The sequence below is a fragment of the Typopeltis vanoorti genome, chromosome 3 (genome assembly GCF_054136105.1).
Source record: "Typopeltis vanoorti isolate ZY-2024b chromosome 3, IOZ_Tvanoo_1.0, whole genome shotgun sequence".
Classification (NCBI taxonomy): Eukaryota; Metazoa; Arthropoda; class Arachnida; order Uropygi; family Thelyphonidae; genus Typopeltis; species Typopeltis vanoorti.
The window spans coordinates 118,392,092-118,412,382 of record NC_143551.1 but is presented as its reverse complement, the minus strand read 5'-3'; the positions used below and the strand labels follow the sequence as shown (position 1 = coordinate 118,412,382).

Genomic DNA, 20,291 nt, shown 5'->3' with positions numbered 1-20,291 from the left:
ATAAAGAAAATAATTTTTTCCTCTTTTAAATTCCATTTAAAACATCCACTTTAAATTGAATTTCATACTTGATTGACAAGGATCAGAAATTATAATGAAAGTAATATCATAAGTAAAAGTTAAAATAGTTTAGTTTAATTTACCTGATACATAAAGGTTTGAGGAGATCTAGCACTACCATTTATATTAAATACTGTTGATGTCCAAGAATGATCTACAATATTAACTACCACATATCCAGTTTGTGGTTTAGTCACTGCACCAGTTCTGCACTGTACCCTAAAAGACAGTGTACAAATACATATTTCAGTAATTTATTCATTGTTGAATATAAAACTTATGTTTTAGATCTACTTTACACAATTTTAATTTACTGGATAAAAATAATAAAGAATGCTGACAAAAGATCGTGTTTTTCTTTCAGGAGAAGATTGGAAAATTTTCAGAATAATGAAAGAAAGAAAAATGATAAACTGGTGGATAAGCTTCACTGTTGGCAGTTATTCATTAATGTTTAATTCATAACATGAAAGGAACAAAGGAAATATTTATTTATTAGCTGCTAATATTTCACTGGATTTCTAACCAGTTAGAAATCCAGTGAAATATTAGCAGCACCTTCAGATTATACAAACAATTTGTCAACACTATAAGCACAATCAATTATTAATGGGAACAGTTCAAAATTATAACAGACATAAGAAAAGAACTAACATCCTATTTTAGTACCCTTTAATGTTGGAGAAAAAATAATATAAGTTGCTTTAGGGATAGTGAAAAGGATAGGTCCTGTCTTAGTAATTTTATATTCACATTTTATAATAAAGTGACAGTGGAATTGGATAAAGATGGCTACACCATGATATTGCTGGACTTTGCAAAGGCATTGGACAGAATACCACATGGAAAACTATTACAAAAGCTGGAGCAAATGGGAATGGATATGAAGCCTAGCAGCATGAATGGTGGGGGAAGATGGGGCTGACAGACAGACACCAAAAAGTAGTATGGTAGAGTGTAATCTAGGAGAATGAGGGTGACTAATAGAGTAACTCAGGGTTTGGTACTAGGACCACTACTCTTTAATTTTTATATCAATGAAATAGAGAAAGATTTAAGAGGGGATATTTAGATGTTTGCTGATGATGATGCAAAACTGGGAAAAGCAATAGTTGACAAAGGTGATGTAGATATCCAGCAATCCTGCAGGATGGTTTAAATAAATTAGTACTGTGGGCAAAGAATAATGATTGTCAATTTAATGTTGCAAAATATAAGGTTATGCACTTTGGGTTAAAAAAGTTGCATATGGTGTATCATACTGATGGTACTGGATTGCAGGAAACTGATGAGGATAGGGACTTGGGGATAATGATGGACAGAGAGTTGAAGTTCAGAGGTCATATTGTAAAAGTTAATAAAGTAGCACGAAGGATTACTTCGATATTGAAAAGCACATTAAAAAGTAAAGATGGAGAAATTATTATCCCCTTTTATAAGGCCATGATCTGCCATATCATGACTACTGTGCACAGATTTGGTCACCTGGGTTTTTTGGAGACCAGGAGGTGGTAGAGAAGATTCAAAGATGAGTGACTAAGCTGGTGACAGTTCTGTGGAATGCTCCCTATGAGGATAAGTTGTTTGTGGGTTACAAAGTTTAGTTGATAGGCAGAAAACAGGACAGAAACTTTTAAGTTATTAAAGGAGTTTTATAAAATTGATGCAAGGAAATTTTTCCCATATATGACAAATAATCAGAGAACTAGAGGCCAACCGTGAAAGTTGTGTAAGAGTATGGTTAGTGGGGGTGTGTGGACCAGATTTTTTTTATGTGGAGAGCAGAATGGATTGCCAGAATTAGTTGTGAGTTCCCTAACAGTGAATGAGTTTAAGGAGGGGTATGATAGGTTTTATGAGGTAGTTAATTGGGTCTTCCACAATGAGTTTCTGGACTCCATGCAGATACCATATAATAATAATAATAATTTAATAAAGGCTGTTTCCCCCAAATCTTACTGAACTATGTGCAGAAATTAAAGAGAGTCAGTCCAACACGGTATTAAATAAAAGTTTTTAATTCAATGGTTGGTGTATATATTCACTTATATATATATATGTCTTAGCTCATAGGCTTTGTGCGACTCTAGACCTAGTACAACCAAAAGAGCAGGCAGGCTCTCGAAGTTGCTTTAGTACATATTCAAGTTGTATAGCAGATTATTGAACAGTGTAATGAATATCAATTACCACTATGCCTTGGTTTTATTGACTATGAAAAAGCCTTTGATTCACTTAAAACTTGTGCAATACTTAAAGCATTGTGAAACCAACAAGTGGAGGAGCCAGACCATCAAATCAGCATACACCAATGCTACAGCAGCAATTCATTTCAATGGAAACATCTCTATTGTGGGAATACAGAGAGGTATAAGACAGGGTGACACAATATCGCCAAAATTATTCACAGCATGCCTAGAAGAAATATTCAAACTTCTTGATTGGGAAGGGATAGGTCTGAAGATAAATGGAAGATATTTAAGCTATTTACACTTTGCAGATGACATAGTTATCTTTACTTCAGCTGCACATGAATTACAGACTCGTATCCATGAGCTCCAAATTGCTAGAAAAACAGCAGGCCTAGAGATAAACCTAAAGAAGACCCAAGTTATGTTCAATAGCTATGTCCAACCAGAAATAATAAAAATCAATAATGAGGAAATTAAACAATTAGATCATTACATATACTTAGGACAACATATCAATGGAACAAAATATCATGGGCGAAATTAAAAGACACACAATGCTTGGGTGGAAGGCATTTGAAAAATTACATTCAATTTTCAAAAGCCAACTACCATTATGCCTGAAGAGAAAAGTTTTTAACCAGTGTATTCTTCCTACACTGACATATGGCTGTGAAACATGGCCACTGAATGCAAAGGAAACTCAAAAATTAAGAACAACACAATTTAGTATAAAAAGAAGTATGCTTGGTATCACAAGATGGATCACAAAAGGAATACATAAATTATACATTCGAGCATATGCCCAACCCAGCATATGCCCAGCACATGCCCATTGCCACTAAAGTGGCAATGGGCTGGGCATATGCTCGAAGACAAGATCAACGATGGACAAAAGAAGTACTGGATTGGATTCCATGAGAGGAAACATGACCACAATGCTGACCTAAATCACGGTGGATTGATGATATCATCAGATTTGCAGGAGTGACATGGAAAAGGAGCCATAGACAGAGTTTTGGAGTAATCTTGGAAATGCCTTCATCCAGCAGTGGATCGACAATGGCTGATGATGATGATCTCTCTCTATATATATACACACATACAGGGTCCATCAAAAAAATTTACACACTTTGACAGATGTTATCAATGACTTTTTTTCAAAGTTGGATTGAATTATGGTAGCAATATGTAGTATGATGTTCTCTCAAAAGTTGTCATTACTCCCATGAATATTAGCACCAGCATGTGACTAGTAGGACAGTCAACAAAATGGTCGAGGCATGATTGTTGTTCAAGGAATGCAAGCCCATTTTAAAGTGGTCTCATTCCTTGTAATACTATTTGGTATTTCAAATTTGAGAATGTTGTTGAAGTTCAACGACAATGGAGGCTTGAGTTTGCAACAACCTCCAATACACCTGACAATTGCACATATTCATGATAAGTTATCCATGGTACCATGTGTGATGTGCAGAAGGGAAGATCCAGGAGGCCTCGCACAGCAACAAGTCCTGCTTTCTTGGCTATAGTGTCGAAACAGTTTACACATTTGCCACAGAAATCTATCATATAATGAGCATGTGATGTGAAACAGGAGTTAGAAGTGCAAGTATATGGTGCATTCTTAAAGCAGCTAAATGGAAAGTTTACATCCCAAGATTATTACATGTAATAAATGAACACGATCCTGATTGAAGAATGCAGTATTGTGAGTGGTTTCAACACATGGTAGATGAGGAGTTTGTGAGGAAGACAGTTAATTAAACAATTAGATCATTACATATACTTAGGACAATGTATATCAATGGAACAAAATATCATGGACGAATGTTTGGTCTGATGAAGCACTATTTAAGCTTAATGGAACAGTGAATCAGCATAATTGTGTTTACTGGACTCAAGAAAATCCAGGCGTTCATGTGGACAAGGCAGTCAATTTACTGGGGCTCAATGTCTAGTGTGGATTTCATCTAGGGGGTTTAATAGAACCATTCTTCTTTAAAGGTGCTGTTATTGGTCAAGTGCACCTAGACATGCTACACACATCCATTTTACCTGCCGTTCATGCACTTTATGGGAATGATCACTTTCTCTTCAAACAAGATGGCATGCCACCACCACACTACCATCAAGATGTGAGGGCTTACCTTAATGAGAGTTTGCCGGGACAATGGATAGGACGAAGAGGTGCAATTGAGTCCCCCCCATGTCCTCCTGATTTAACACCTTGGGGGGGGGGGGACTCTAAAGGATGTAGTGTGTGTGTGTCATAGAAAACCAGCTACACTGGTGGCCTTTTGGAAAGAAATTGAAATGGCATGCACAGCGATCCCACTGGACACTTTGGCCAACATTGCCCAAGCAGTAGTTTGCTGTAATAATAAGTGTCTGGATGTTAATGGTAACCATTTTGAGCACCTCATGTCATTGTAGAAGTCAAAAGGTAACTTGTATTCATTCTTTCATGTCTGTATAAATTTAGTATTACAAGTTTTATACAGGTTTTTCTTTTGCTGAAGTGTGTATATGTTACCGGCAAAGTGTGAAAAGCAGGCATTCTATAGAATGCGTGACGTTTTTAGGCAAAGTATTGAAATGTCTGTTTTAAATATTTTACATACTTTCCCTAGGCATTATATAGAATGACAAATACTATTTCGGCAAAGTATGAAAAAGGCTTTTATTGAAAAGATGCATGTGAAAATGTAAGAAGTACAAAATGTAAGATACCGGATTTTTCTATAGAAAGAGAAAAAGACCAGTGCTGAACTACTTGTTGCTACAAGGTAGACTGGAATGACATTTTGAATTGACTTAACTGCCTTTTTTTTTTATACAAAAGCACTTCAAATTTCGGCACTTGGTCTTGCAAGTACACCTCACGAAACCTTGGCCACTACCAGTGGACAGAGCGGAAGCGGCTGACCGGAGAGCTATTTAATGGTCATAAAGGAATGTCTCCAACTCTCAGTAAGTCCTTGGGACATAAAGTGAATTGTGATCTGACATAGAGTTGGTTTAAAATTCCTTCAGCAGTTCCAAGTCGGTAAACACCATCGTCTGTCACACTCATAACTGCCAGCAGATTGCGTGTCATCCCATCCCTTGTCGACGTCTGGGATAGGAACTTGCACAGTGGCCCCCAGAGGTGCAGGAGGAAATTTATTGTTGGAATCCATTTTCATTTATTCGACCTGTATTTCCAGATTCAATTTAGATCGAATTTTACCTTCGACAGCGTTCTCAATATTGAAGCAAAGAGTACACAAAATATTAACAGCATAACCTTCTATTTTCTCATTTCCATCGTCTTTACTCTCATGTCCACAGGTGGCATGAACCTAACCTATATATTATATTAGCCAGGTGCTATCAGCCCGGGGAGACTTTTGGCCTCAAGCACTGCATGTTGCCACTGGGCACGGTCCTCTGTGACTGTCCGCCACGTTCTGGGCTCCAGCCCGACAGCCTGCAGGTCTTCCTTCTCCTGATCCACCCATTTCCTTCTCAGTCTCCCTGGCAGCCTCCCTGATCGGGGCCGGGCCTCCCACACTTGTCTCACAATCCTTTCGGGGTCCATACAGTACAGGTGCACCAGCCACTAAAGACGCCGGGCTCGCAGCTCCATCAAGACGTCTACCGAGTTGTATAAAGCGTGTATGGCAGCATTGGACCGCCTCCTCCAGACTCCGTCTGCCATGACCCCCTCCATAGATACGTCGTAGCATCTTGTTCTCGAATATAACCTAACCGTAATAACCTACCATTTCTGGTTAGGTTAGGTTAGGAAGTGCTCTGGCTCTCTGTTTGAGACGAGCATCTAAAGTCACGTCAATTGCCTTGCAACATTAAAAGTCACTGCCGGGAGTATTTTATACTTTGTCGATTTGCCTTTTGGCATTCTATAGAATTCCTAGGAAGTGTGTGAAAATCTAACCGTTTCATACTTTGACATCCCACTTTCGGCATTCTATAGAATGCTGGTTTTCACACTTTGCTGGTAACATATACATTGTTTTTCTGGCGCATGGCTACACATTTTAAAAGTTCCTTTGGAATTTTATAGTTTGTAAAAATACATTCCACCTTTAAAACAACTATTATAAGCAGTGTGATTAGCTTCACTGATTTTACTCTTGGTCTGTTTTTTTTTTTTTTTTTTTGCATTGTAGATAAATTATTCCAGCTAAAGCAATTACAAAAGATGTAGTAGTTGATGTAAGGTCATCAGCTACATATAGTTATTTATACTTTAAGGAGCAAGAAGAAAAAAAAATATACACAGATAGATAGAGAGAATGGTTAATAGACAAGACACAAAAAGCATTGGTGAGATGTGTTCAAGTAAGGAACACTTCTATCTACCTAAATATATTATTATTATTATTATTATTATTACATGACACCTCCAGGGAGTCTAAAGACTCATCGAGGGAGGACACCTATAGAATGCTGGTTTTCACACTTTGCTGGTAACATATACATTTTTTTGACAGACTCTGTATATATAAGTTATCATACACATTGCATATCCAGACAGCATTTCATATCCTAATATTATTTTGCTTGTTTTCAGTTTTGGATATTCTTCTTCAGCATTTCTTCATTCACCCATATTTCAGGTAACTAAATCTATCTACAAATATGGGTACTTTTTAAAACTGTTTTTCTGGCACATGGCTACACATTTTAAAAGTTCCTTTGGAATTTTATAGTTTGTAAAAATACATTCCACCTTTAAAACAACTATTATAAGCAGTGTGATTAGCTTCACTGATTTTACTCTTGGTCTGTTTTTTTTTTTTTTTTTGCATTGTAGATAAATTATTCCAGCTAAAGCAATTACAAAAGATGTAGTAGTTGATGTAAGGTCATCAGCTACATATAGTTATTTATACTTTAAGGAGCAAGAAAAAAAAAAATATACACAGATAGATAGAGAGAATGGTTAATAGACAAGACACAAAAAGCATTGGTGAGATGTGTTCAAGTAAGGAACACTTCTATCTACCTAAATATATTATTATTATTATTATTACATGACACCTCCAGGGAGTCTAAAGACTCATCGAGGGAGGACACCTACTCTACATCTCTCTCTCTCTCTCTCTCTGTCTCCACCACTCAATCCATCAACAACACTAATGCCATTTACCGCCCGTCACAAACATTCATGCCAATGGCGGGATTCGAACCCACAGCCTTTTGGGTGGAGAACAGATACACTAACACACTCAGCCAACCAGGCTGGCAGCCTGCTGAAAACATGGATAAAAATACTTATACAGTTCCTTATGAGAAATAAGAATGATCCTATTGAAATCAACAAACCTTACTCTGAGAAATAACAAAATATTACTTACATCTTAAATTCCCATGTAATAATTGCACAAGGTACATTAGCAACAGTCACATTAATGCTAGCAGAATGTTCTCCACTTTGAGAACTGCCAAGGTTGTCTCCAGTGATTGTGAGGATAGTACCACCATAATGAGGTCCTTCCCTTGGTGATATCTGAAATTTTAAAGAATACTTGTTTTTATTTAAAATAATTTTTGAAATTATTTTTGAATATTATTTGTAAATAATAACATATGTCATGCATATCCAAATATAAAAGTTTTCTCTTTCTAGTTAACTAAGTACTATGAACTGAAAAGGATGAAAAAAAAAAAAGACATCATCTGTTATGGCTGATAAAATACACCTCAAAAAATCAGTGCCAAAATGATAATTCTTTACATAAAGGAGGCTCCAAGGTAGAAATAGCAATTACAAACTGATAAATCCTCTGGAGTGGTAGTTCAAGTAATGAAAAAGTTAGTTAAAGGCAGAAATCAGGAATGGGTGGAAAGAAATATGACATTCTATGAGAGGCAGCACAGCTTTGTGAAAAGTAGGTTCTGCCTAAGAATTTACTCACTTTTTGTAATCAAGTTGAAGCTGAGATGAATAAAATAAATGACTGTATGATACTGGTGGACTTTGTAAAGGTATCTGATAGATTATCACACAAAAAATTGTTATATAAGTTGGAACAAAAGGGAATGGATATGAAGCTGGCAGCAGGAATGCCATGGAGGATTGCTGGCAGAGAGACAGATAGACACCAGAGAGTAGTATATGGTGAAACAAAATCCAGGAGAATAAAGGTGCCTAAATATTAATGATCAGTACCATCGACAGGGTGTAGCATAGAGGCAGTCTGCCTCATGGCACAGCCTAATAAGGACACTCGTTCAGCCAAATTGTGGTAGGCACCGTCGCTACGTTGCTATACTAACAATTCCTGTTAGTATAGCAACCGCGGAAAGAAACTTTTCCAAGCTTAAACTGATTCAAAATTATTTGTGAATGGCAATGACCCAAGAAAGATTGGTTGGTCTAACAACTATTTCAATAAAGGCGGACATAGCCCATACTTTAAATTTAGAAGAGCTTATAAACAGTTTTATTGTGCGATATCCCCGTAGAGCAAACATTTAATTAATATTATTATGTAATCGTTTTTTTTTTATGTTGTGCCCATTACACAAGAGGTTGGATGACATCAACCTATAGTACATCAGTACTGTGTATGGGTAGTGGGTTGGAAAAGGAACTTGTTTAAATTTGATTGAAATGACTGTAAGTTGTATTCCTTGGGAAACACAGCAGGTGGGAGATTGTCCCACAGTGCAGCAGTTGCAGGGATGAAGGAGGAGGAAAAGAAACTTGTTCTGTTTGTTTCTTTCTTTCTAGGTGTACTGTGAAGGGATGTTGAGCAGCAGTTGCACATGTTTCAACGAGCTTAGTACTGAGTGGAGGAATTATTGATGTTATTTCAGATGAGCATTTCCTGGAAATATTTGTAGAATATACATACTGCAGAAACCAAATGTCTGTGCGAAAGTGGGAGAAGAAAGATGGTAAGAGATGGGTCATTAATAAGTCTAATTGCTCTCCTTTGCATTGAGTCAAGCATTTTGAGAGAGCTTTTAGGGGCCCTACCCCATATGTGGGAGCAGTATTCAATAGCTGGGCAGATTTGTGATTTGTATAATGTTAAAATCTGTTCAGGGGTGAAGTAACATCTTGAGCGAAAGAGAAATCCTAGTTTTTTTGAAGCTGAGGATGCAATGGATGTGATGTGCTTATGTCAGGAGAGGTTTGATGTGAGGGTAATTCCAAGGAGAGAGAGAGAGATCTCAAACTGTCTGGAAATTTGGGTATCGTCAAAAAGGATACTGGGAAAAAATGTTTCTTTTTTATGGGAAATAGGACAGAAGTGGGTTTTATTAGCATTGAAATTGATGAGGTTATCCGAACCCCATTGTAGTATGGCTTGGAGATCAGAATTGAGGGTGGTGGTCGATGTTCTGTAGGTTGAGGTGAGTTGTGAAGGGTAAGGTTTATCAAATGAAAGCGAGGAGTGTAGTGTGCTGTCATCTGCAAAACTGTGTATTGAGTTGGAGGTCAACTGAAGTAAGTAGTTGATATTTAGCAGGAAGAGAGTTGGTGAGAGGACAGAACCTTGTGGAGCCCCAGCATTAATTGAATGGTGAAAGAGGATAGGGAGCCATCTACCATCACACAGAGTGTGCATCCAGACAGAAAGCATTAATGTTTCTCTTGTAATAAAAACAAAATAGCAATTGGAGATTTTCTTATATTTTTGTCTTATAACACATCAGGAGAGATATTTAATTGTTTGTCCCAGGGCATGATCTAATCCGGTGACGGCCCTGTTAATGATATAGGAAATAATGTGAGGAAACATTCAGTTGTTTGTTGATGATGATATAAAACTGGGAGGGCAATAGTTAATAAAGGCAATGTAGAGATCCTGCAGGATGATTTAAAGAAATTGGCAGTGTGGGCAAAAGATAATGGTTGGTCAGAGTTAGAAGTATAAGGTAATGTACTTCAAGGTGAAAAAATTACATTGTGTATTACTTTTACAGTACTGAACTCCAGAAAATTAATTATAGGGATCTGGAGGTGATTCAGAGATGAGTGACCAAGATAGTGATAGGCTTATGGAATGCTTCCTATGCATATAGAGTGAAAATGTATGGGTTGCAAGGTTCAGTTCACAGGTGAAAAAGAGGAGACATGATAGAAACTTATAAGTTACTAAAGAGAAATTCTATAAGACTGACACAAAAGAATTTTTTTAGTATATGACAAATGGGGAGTGCAGTTCGTAAAAATACGATGACTAGAATTTTTGCTCTTGGAGATTGGTGAATGACTGGAATGGATTGCAGAGTTAGTCCTGAGTGCTTTGGCAATGAGTGAGTTTAAGAATAGGTTTTGCATGAATAACTTTTGTTGTAGATCCTCCCATAATGATTTTCAGACTCCTCCATGGATGATGATAATAATAACTACCACATGAATTAATGCTGTAACTACTGTGAAACTAGCAATGCAGGTGGGGAAAAGGGAGAGATCCAAGATCTTGGCAGGCTCAATGCAAGCCCTCAACAGGTCTTTCAAAGATTGATGAAGTTAGAATCGAAAATCATAATTGTATAGTTATACTACTATAAATTATATACTTCATGGTATATCTATGATAACTGCTCTCCTGGTTATTTGATTGATTTGAAATGAATTTGTATAATATTATAGGCAGTTTAATATCCTTTATATGACAACAAGCTAGTCATATGTTCTTTTATGTTCACCACAGTGTATATAATATAATATGTTTGAAAGTTTTTCACTTGGTTATATTATAAATTAAAGATGCCAAGAAATTACATTCTTGGTTTAATCCTTTATCCATTGCAAGCAAATAAAAATGTGCACGTAAAGTAACACCATGACTGGGCTACTTGTATACAGAGGCTAATAACTTCACATTAATTGCCTTAGTATCCAATAATGCAATATACATATCCTTACAGACACGTATAATGCTATGCATTATGGGAGGGGGCCACTACCGATTGGTTTTGACCTTTACTGAGGTCTCATCAGTGGGAGCCAGACCCAGAAGTGATACCAAGGTTGAAGAGTAATGCAGAAGTCATGTTTCCATATACAAGTAATCAAAAAGTATCACACATTATTACTAAAATACTCTGGATTAGAGAAAGATCTTTGAAAGTTTTTTCACTTGGTTATATCATAAATTAAAGATGCCAATAAATTATATTTCTGCTTGTTGAAGGTTGGCCAGATTGTGGTTGGTCCTCAACCGACATGTCTCCATTTTTGAAACAGGACAACCACTCAACCTGTTGTTTTACCTAAAGTATCATTGTTAAAGGCTTGCAAAAGCATAACAATAGTTTCAGCCAGTTTTGCCCCAAAGAAAACAAAATTTCTTGCCCACTCTCTGTTCCTTGTGGTCAGCCATCAAAAAACTCGCCAAACTTGCTTGTAAGCACTAACAAAAAAAAGGTAGCTAAAACAATGAACCAGTTCACACGGAATGATGTCACTTGCCAGACTGGCACAAAAAAAAAACGCATGCTCACAATGCCTAGCATCATCTGTAACCAGAAAATGCATGCATGTCAAGTTTAGATTCCAATTATTCTGGGGTACTCCTTGTATATTTCACATTTTGCAAAAACCTTGGATAGATTTCCATATGACAAGTTAGTAATTAAACCAGGATGGACAGAATTATATAACATGTTAGCAAGTGGGATAGCAGATTGGCTGTGTGATACACAGCAGTTTTTTAGTCAAACAATAGGCGCTGGTATGCATTCTTTGCTAGCAGGAAAAGTTTAAATTAAAAAGACACATCATACATCACGTGTCACTGTTAATAAAGGTGTTGGTGTACACACACACACACACACACACACACACTGTTGTGTACCATCCCAAAAAAAACAGCACTAGTGATACATATCAGTATAGTGGAGCAGTTTCTCAGACAGTGGATCTCCACATGGATCAGCTTTAGGACCATTACTATTCAGATTAAATGTCAATGATACTGTGACAAAAATAGGACATATGCAGTTGTTTGCAGATAGTGAAAAGTTAAGGTGATCTATGAGGGGAGTGGAGCACATGCTGCCTTACAGATGGATTTGAGTAGCTGAGAAGAAAGCAAGCAGTGCTACCAGTTCAATGTCGCAAAGTGTAAGATTTTGAAATCTGGAAGTCAAGAATGGATGCAGAGTAAACAATTGGGGAGGGATATCTCAAAGGAGCTATGGATATGATAGTAGAAAAGAATCTGAAATCATGCATATGGATTACTGTGCACAGATTTGGTCACTTGGTTTTCAAGGGAATATGGAAAATTTGGAAAGTGTACAGAGAAGATTGACTGAAGTAGTATCTGGTCTCTAGAATGCCAAGTATAAGGAAAGACTGAAGAAATATGATTTTGGTAAGGTTCTATTACATATAAATCTTTTCGACAACCAGGGTGTTGTCGAAGAGATTTTTTCAAAGAATGGAAAGAGAGAGTTGTATAAAGGAGGATGTGACCAGAAAAATAAGAAGGTTTTTTTGCTAGGAGAGTGATTAGTGAGTGAACTATGTTACTTGAGAATCTTGAGGCGTAGTGAATGTTGAAATAGTAAATGAGTTTAAGGCACCATTCAGCAAGCTTTGTATGTGATAGTAAGAATCCTCCATCTTTGACTCCTTGTAAGATGATAATATCAGTAATAAAAATAACACTATAATTTATTCCAGAAATTATGGCATATGCAATACATAACAGCCATAATTAAATGAAAATTATTACATTATTATCAACTTAAAACTGACAACTTAAAAATAATTAAAACCTTTACCTCATAAATATAAGGAGGACACATATTACTTGATAACTGACTTGGATTGGGACATTCATGATAATGAGCACAAAATGAGCCACACCAAGCACAATCCAAAGGATCTTCTGCTGTTAAACATTGGCTACACTCTGTGTATGGAGAACAAGAGCCAATAGGAAACTTTACAACCTGCAAAATTATATCAAAATCCACCATTGAATTTCAATAAATTTACTCAACTCAAATAACATTTGTTATTAAAAGAAAGGATAATAAATATCCAGCATTATGTGTGCCAAGCAGACATAAAACAGTTGCCTTTGAAACTTTTTTCAAACTAAAATAATAATAAAATTTCATTTTTTTTTCAAAATAAAAGAGACATATATGGGTTCCCATGGAGACTTTGCATCTTTTATGTAGTACAATACTGAGTAACTCCCAAAAAATTTATATTTTCATAAGATTGTTATCATTTGCAAAACTTATCAGAATTTCAAAGATGATAATAAAGCTGATAATAAATTTTGGATGCAGTAGTATTTGGGGTTTACAACTTAAAATACTATTCAAGTATTTTAAGGAGATCTATCTCATCTTCATTTGATTGATATTATTATGAAGAGTTGCTATTATATCCATATTTCTATATATACTTCTTATTCATACTAGTAAACTATATGAAGAAGCTATGATGATGATGATAAATTAATGAGCACTTTATCAGTATATATATCACACTATTGTGAATGATGTCATACAACAATTCCTGAAAGGGAGGAAATACTAGAGGAACTAGAAGTTAAAAACAGTCTGCAGTGTATGAAGTGCTGAATGGTTGCGTGTTAATAAGACTATGAAATGGATGACATATTACCAGGTATTTTTAAGAAATGTGGAAAAAACCTGGTTGTCCCTTCGACCTGGCAACTTTGACATGCATACACAAAGTTACCACAGATGCAAAGTGTTTATTAAAATTGGAATTCCCACTCTATTACATTGAAATGTATGATGGATACAAAGTGTATGAGAAGCAACATATTTCATCCATATTGATGTAGAAGTGGTTAATGGGAATCCTTGCATTAATGGGACAATTTCCATCCTTGGGGGCTTTCCCCAAGGATGGAAAGAAGGCAAAATAGTTTCACTGCACAAGAATGGTACTAGGACAGATTTGTAAAGTATTTTAATATTCTAATATTTTTGCTTAGAGACTGGTGGGTGAGTGAAATTCACTGCACAAATGTATGTTGAGCACAGAAACAGTACACAAAGTATGTTGGAAGTTTTTTCCCCACTTGGTTAGACTATAATAAATTTAGTTTAATCCTTTATCCAAGTGTAAGCAAACAAAGTTTGCCCTTAAGTATCTTCAGGACTGAGGCAACTCATGGTAAAGGTGGACCAAGCTCTCATCACCCCCTTGTCTTAGTATTTCCTTGTGGACATGTACAATGCTATGCATTAAGGGAAGGGGCCACTACTCAAACCAGTTTCGACCTTTATGCAGGTCACGTCAGTGGGAGCCAGACCCAGAAGTGGTTATACTAAGGCAGAAGCAATGGAGAAGTCATACTTACCTATACGAGTTACCAAAAGGTGTACCACCTTATTATTAAATTACTCTGGATTTGGAGAAATATGTTGGAAGTTTTTTTTCCACTTGGTTAAACTATAATAAATTTAGTTTAATCCTTTATCCAAGTGTAAGCAAACAAAGTTTGCACTTGAAGTATCTTCAGGACAAAAAAAAAAAAAAAAAAAAAAAAAAAAAAAAAAACTTCCAACATCTTTCTCTAAATCCAGAGTAATTTAATAAAAAGGTGGTACACCTTTTGAGAATTCATATAGGTAAATGACTTCTCCATTGCTTCTGCCTTAGTATCACCACTTGTGGGTCTGGCTCCCACTGACGAGACCTCAATAAAGGTTGAAACTGGTTGGAAGCTTGGGTGATAAATGGCAATATTGTAGCCAATGAAGTTTTAACTGAAGCTCAGTTGTTGCTGTCACCCAGGTCCTGGGTGTGTGTGTGGGGGGGGGGGATAATGAACGGCAATGCTGTAGCCTGTGAAGTTAACTGAGGCACGGCTGTTGCTGTTACCCCTCGGATGAGATATAAGCAAATGAGCAGATCTGCTCGGTGGTGGGATGAGCCTGCCACAGTGTAAAGCCAACCAGTTCTGGGAGTTCTTCTCAGTGGCAGGGTGAGCCTGTTACTGAGGGAAACAACACTGAGTTTTTGGAGTTTGACCTGTACTTGAACATTCAATAAAGGTCGAAACTGGTCTGGGTAGTGACCCTTCCTTAATGCATAGCATTATACATGTCCGCAAGGAGATGTGCTTTGCATTATGGGAGATACTAAGACAAGCAGTGATGAGAGCTTGGTCCACCTTTACCACGAGTTGCCTCAGTCCTGAAGATACTTCAAGTGCAAACTTTGTTTGCTTACACTTCGATAAAGGATTAGACTAAATTTATTACTTCGATAAAGGATTAGACTAAATTTATTGTAGTACATAAAGTATTTGAGAATTGCCTTTGATAGAGAGAAACTTCCATGATAAGGCTTTTGAATCCATGGGATCTGATGATGATGATGATAAATAGAACCTTTAAAAAACATGTTAATAAAAATAAATTGTACAATCATTTTATTGTATATACAAATAAAAATTATTTAGCTGCTTACCATTATTTAGGCAGTTGAATATTAATATTGCTGCTTAAAAATCAATTTAATGAATTTGGCATGAAAATGAGTAATAAAAAAGATTTAAAAAATTGTAAAAATAGAGAGGGAAATGAAAAACAACAACATTGCATTCTCAATGAAGACCCCCATTGCACAAGTAAAATATTTCAGACATTTAAGCATAGTTTTTAATGAAAATTATAAATTAAATAGGGAAATAGATAACAAAATCAAAATAAGCAAAGCTGGCATGGGTACTTATGGGTCAAAGCTGTATAACTAAGAGGAGACCTCCACATAGCCTTTAAAGGAATGCGGAGAACCAACCAGGGCTTCTGACCTAATGTCCAATCCTCACCTTCTCGTGGTGCACCCTGTTGGGTATCTACCTGGATACTGAACGAACGAGGATGGGCTGGCAATTTGGGATTTAACCGACCAAATTGTATTCTTATTGGTTAAACCAAACTAAAAAATGATGGTACAACATGACAAAATTTCATGCCGGCTGGGGCGTTGCCTGGTTAAACAAGGCCCCCATTGTTTTCGCCAGGGAACCAGGGCGAACAGTGAAAAGTCAGCTACTGGAACAAATCTGAAAACACACCCCCAACTCAACATCACCAGAGTTAAAGATCGGTACTGTCAACGTAAGAAGCCTGAATGGCAAAGAAATGGAGCTAGCTGAGGAATTAGATAAGTACCAGATCGACATAATAGGGGTGACTGAAACAAAAAAGACAATAACTGGTGAGATCTTTCTAAGCAATAAATACAAAATGTTATATTCAAGCAATGACAATCAAGGAAAAGAAGGAGTAGCCATAGTATTCAACACAAAATACGAGGTTAATCATCTTGAATGGCAAGCAGTGTCAAGTAGAGTGATGTGGGCAATCATTGTCCAGTTTCCCATCAGAATGGGGAACCGGACAATGAGACTTATTTGTGCCTATGGTCTCACAGAAGGTTCTACTAAGGTAGAAGTGGAGGAATTTTTTGATGCTTTAGAAAAAACAATTGACACAATGAAAAAGGAAAAGTTGGTCCTTGTTGGGATCTGAATAGCAGAGTAGGAAATGATTGTCAGACATACAAAAATATTTTGGGAAAATTTGGAGAAAAGAGCAAAGCTAATAATAATGGCAAATACTTGTTGGATTTCTGCTCAAGACATGGACTGGTTATTACTAACACCATGTTCCAACATAAAAATGTGCACAAATTCACATGGAGAGAAGAGGCAAGGAATAAGAAAAGTCTCATTGACTATGTTATTGTTAAAAGTGATGTTTTCTCCCTGGTGCAGGACACCAGAGTGTACAGAGGATTTGAAATTGGAAGCGATCACTATTTAGTCTTGAGCAGGATAAAATTGAATTTCATATTGAAAAGAATAACACGTAAGAACATTTTAAAGCGAATAATAGTTGAGCAGCTCTCAGATGTGAACTGTAGACTAACATACACAAAGATTATTGAAGAAAAAATTAAAGAGTTTGAGAATAGGAACCAAACTTTGGAAATTCAGTGGCAAGCCATGAAGAAAACCCTGATTGATTCAGCCAGAGAGGCATGTGGTAAGGTTGTCTGCAAGGATAGAAAAATCAGGACTTCATGTTGGACACAGGAAGTTAAAGAGGCAGTGAAGGAAAAGAAGAAATCATATCAAATGTTCCTGGCAAATAAGTCAGCTTTTACTCTTAGAGAATACAGAGACAAATGTAAAAAAGCGAAACACTGTGTAAAACTAGCTAAACAAAAGTCATGGGAGGACTTTGGCAACAACATGGAAAATAAATATCAAGAAGGTGGCAAAATATTCTGGAGGTTGTTGAAGAAGCTTAAGAATGGAGGAAAGAGTGCTGTAAAAGGAGTAAGAGATGATAAAGGTGACATGAAAATGGAAGAAAAAGATATCCTTGAAGTATGGAGTAATTACTTCTAAAAATTGCTAAATGAAACAAGAAGTGATAGCACAGTGGTAAAAAACACTCAACAGGCATGCAGTCAGGAATACATATCCATACTTGAAGTAGAAAAAGTCATCAAAGGCTTGAAATGTGGAAAATCAGCAGGAGTAGATGATATTCGACCAGAAATGCTGAAGTATGGTGGTATAAAAGTTTTACAGTGGCTGCACTGCATAATTCAGAAAGCCTGGACAGAGGGACGAATTCCCGATGATTGGAGTAGAACTCTAATAGTGCCCATATATAAAAATAGAAATAAAACTGAACGTGAGAATTACAGAGGGTATTTCCCCTAATGAGTGTTCCTGGCAAGATTTATGCAAGTGAACTTGAGAAACGGTTGAGAAGAATTGTGGAAGAAAAGCTATGAAGAACAAGCTGGATTCAGGCCAAATAGAGGCTGTCAGGATGAGATCTTCACTTTACGACAAATAGTCGAGAAAGTATGGGAATATAACAAAGATCTGTATTTAAGTTTTGTCGATCTGGAAAAGGCATATGACAAAGTGCCAAGAGGGAGGAGCTATTCAATACGCTACAGTTATATGGTGTCATTGGGGCATTATATTATATATATAATGCATAATAACTTATATAGCAGTATATAAGCAATACTTAGTCTGTATTTGAGTTGTAAGTCAGCAGTTAGAATTGAAGGATGTACAGGAAGATGGTTTAATGTTAAATCTGGTGTGAGACAAGAATGTACATTATCCCCTCTGTTATTCATTATCTATATGGATCACATTATGAAGGAAAGTGGTATTAAACATGATATCAGAATTGGACATGTTAATGTCAGCTCTTTGCTTTATGTGGACAATATTATACTTCTGAATAAATCCGCTACAAGTTTGCAAGATTCCCTGACTAAATTGAATAACTGTTGTAATAGATATGGCATGAAGGTCAGCATTAAAAAGACAAAGATAATGAAAATAGGTAGAATTGTTGAAAATGTCAACTGCATTGTGAATGGGGAACCTGTGGAACAAGTAAAACATTTCAGCTACTTAGGCACGATTTTTAGTGAAGATGGTAAATCAAATATGGAAGTAGATAACAGAATCAGCAAAGCTGGTATGGTGGGAAGTCAACTGAATAAATTCATATGGAATAAGAGAGAAATTAGTCGGAACACTAAATTAACTGTATACAAGACAGTGTTCAAACCAGTTTTAACTTATGGATCTGAGAGCTGAGTCAGAAGTAAAATACTTGACCAAAGACTAGAGACTATAGATATGAGAGTCCTGAGAAAGACTAGGGACATGAACAGATGGCATCAATGGCAATATCATATTAAAAATGAGGATAATAGGAAAGAACATGACATTGTCAGCATCCAGGAATGCGTTAGCAGAGCTAATCTCAGGTGGTATGGTCACTTAAACAGAATGGGAGAGGAAAGATTAGCAAAACAAGTGTTCTCTGCGGTTAGCAGGAAAACGACCCAGAGATAGGTGGATTGATACGGTACAAAGTGCCTTAGACGACAGAAATATAAGATCTGATAAAGATGTTGGAGTCTTGACAAGTAACAGACTGATTTTGAGGAAAATTGTAGATAGGAAGTTAGTAATGAGGTAAATTTTTCATGAAGTACTATCATATCCTGTACACCCTTTAAGAGTAGTATGTCAGGAATTTGATGATGATGGTATTGTAGAGAACCAACTGAATAAATTTATCGAGAATAAGAAAAAATTAAATACTAAACTAGCAGTATATAAGACATATTAAAATGAATTTTAACTTATGTATCTCAGATTATGATTAAAAATAAAGGAATTAAGAAAGAAAGCTTGATATAAAATAAGGTATAAGACAAGGTTGTAAACTATCTCCATTATTATTCTTCAACTAAATGAATAGACTGCATCATGAAAAAAAATTACTTATACCTGATATCAACTAAAGATATTCAGGATTCTTTAACTAAATTATGAACTGGTATAATAAATTTTGCATGAAAATCAGCAATAAACACACAAATACAACACCAAAAAAAAAGGAACATAACTGAATTTTCAGTGGTGAACTTTAAGAACAAGTAAAATATTTTAGCTATGTAGGCATAATTTTTTGTGAAGATGGCAAAATTTAATATGAAAATAGATAATATAATAAGCAAAGTTCGTATTGTGGGGAGTCAAATGAATAAATTTAAATAAAATAAGAGAGAAATTAGCTAAATCACTAAACTAGAATGTATAAGGCAGTGTTCAAACCAAAAGACCACAGATATAATAGAGGTATAACAAAAATTAGGGAAGTGAACAGTTATTATCTGTTCACTCTCAACCTTGGAAAGGGTGCAAAGGCAAATAATAAAATTAAAGATATACACAATCTACCAATAACTGTCCAGACACTTTAGCAATTTACAATTGATACCAGCAGGTGAACCCTAATATTGGGTATGTTGACCTTTGGCTTTGATCACCTACTGCACCCTTTGAAGGAGGCTTTCCACCAATGAGTGGCAGACATCAGGTAGAATTTTTCTCCATTCCTCCATCAAAGCAGCACTGAGTTCAGTAAAAGATCGAGGACGTGCTGCTCTGGACCTCAAACATTGCTCCAATTCATCCCACAATGTTCGATTGTGGTTGAGGTCAG

General features: G+C 36.2%; 1 protein-coding gene across 5 annotated transcripts in view; it reads right to left on the bottom strand.

Moving 5' to 3' along the window:
• Nucleotides 1–20,291, bottom strand: part of LOC150108512 (hepatocyte growth factor receptor-like) — a 186,795-nt gene that overhangs the window by 82,961 nt on the left and 83,543 nt on the right. For all 5 annotated transcript variants that reach the window (XM_090415937.1, XM_090415934.1, XM_090415933.1 and 2 more), the window contains exons 5-7: nucleotides 13,011–13,181; nucleotides 7,616–7,767; nucleotides 144–279 (exon numbers count right to left, since the gene is read on the bottom strand). In XM_090415937.1, coding sequence (XP_090272063.1) covers nucleotides 144–279; nucleotides 7,616–7,767; nucleotides 13,011–13,181 — 459 coding nt within the window. The remainder of the gene's footprint in view (nucleotides 1–143; nucleotides 280–7,615; nucleotides 7,768–13,010; nucleotides 13,182–20,291) is intronic.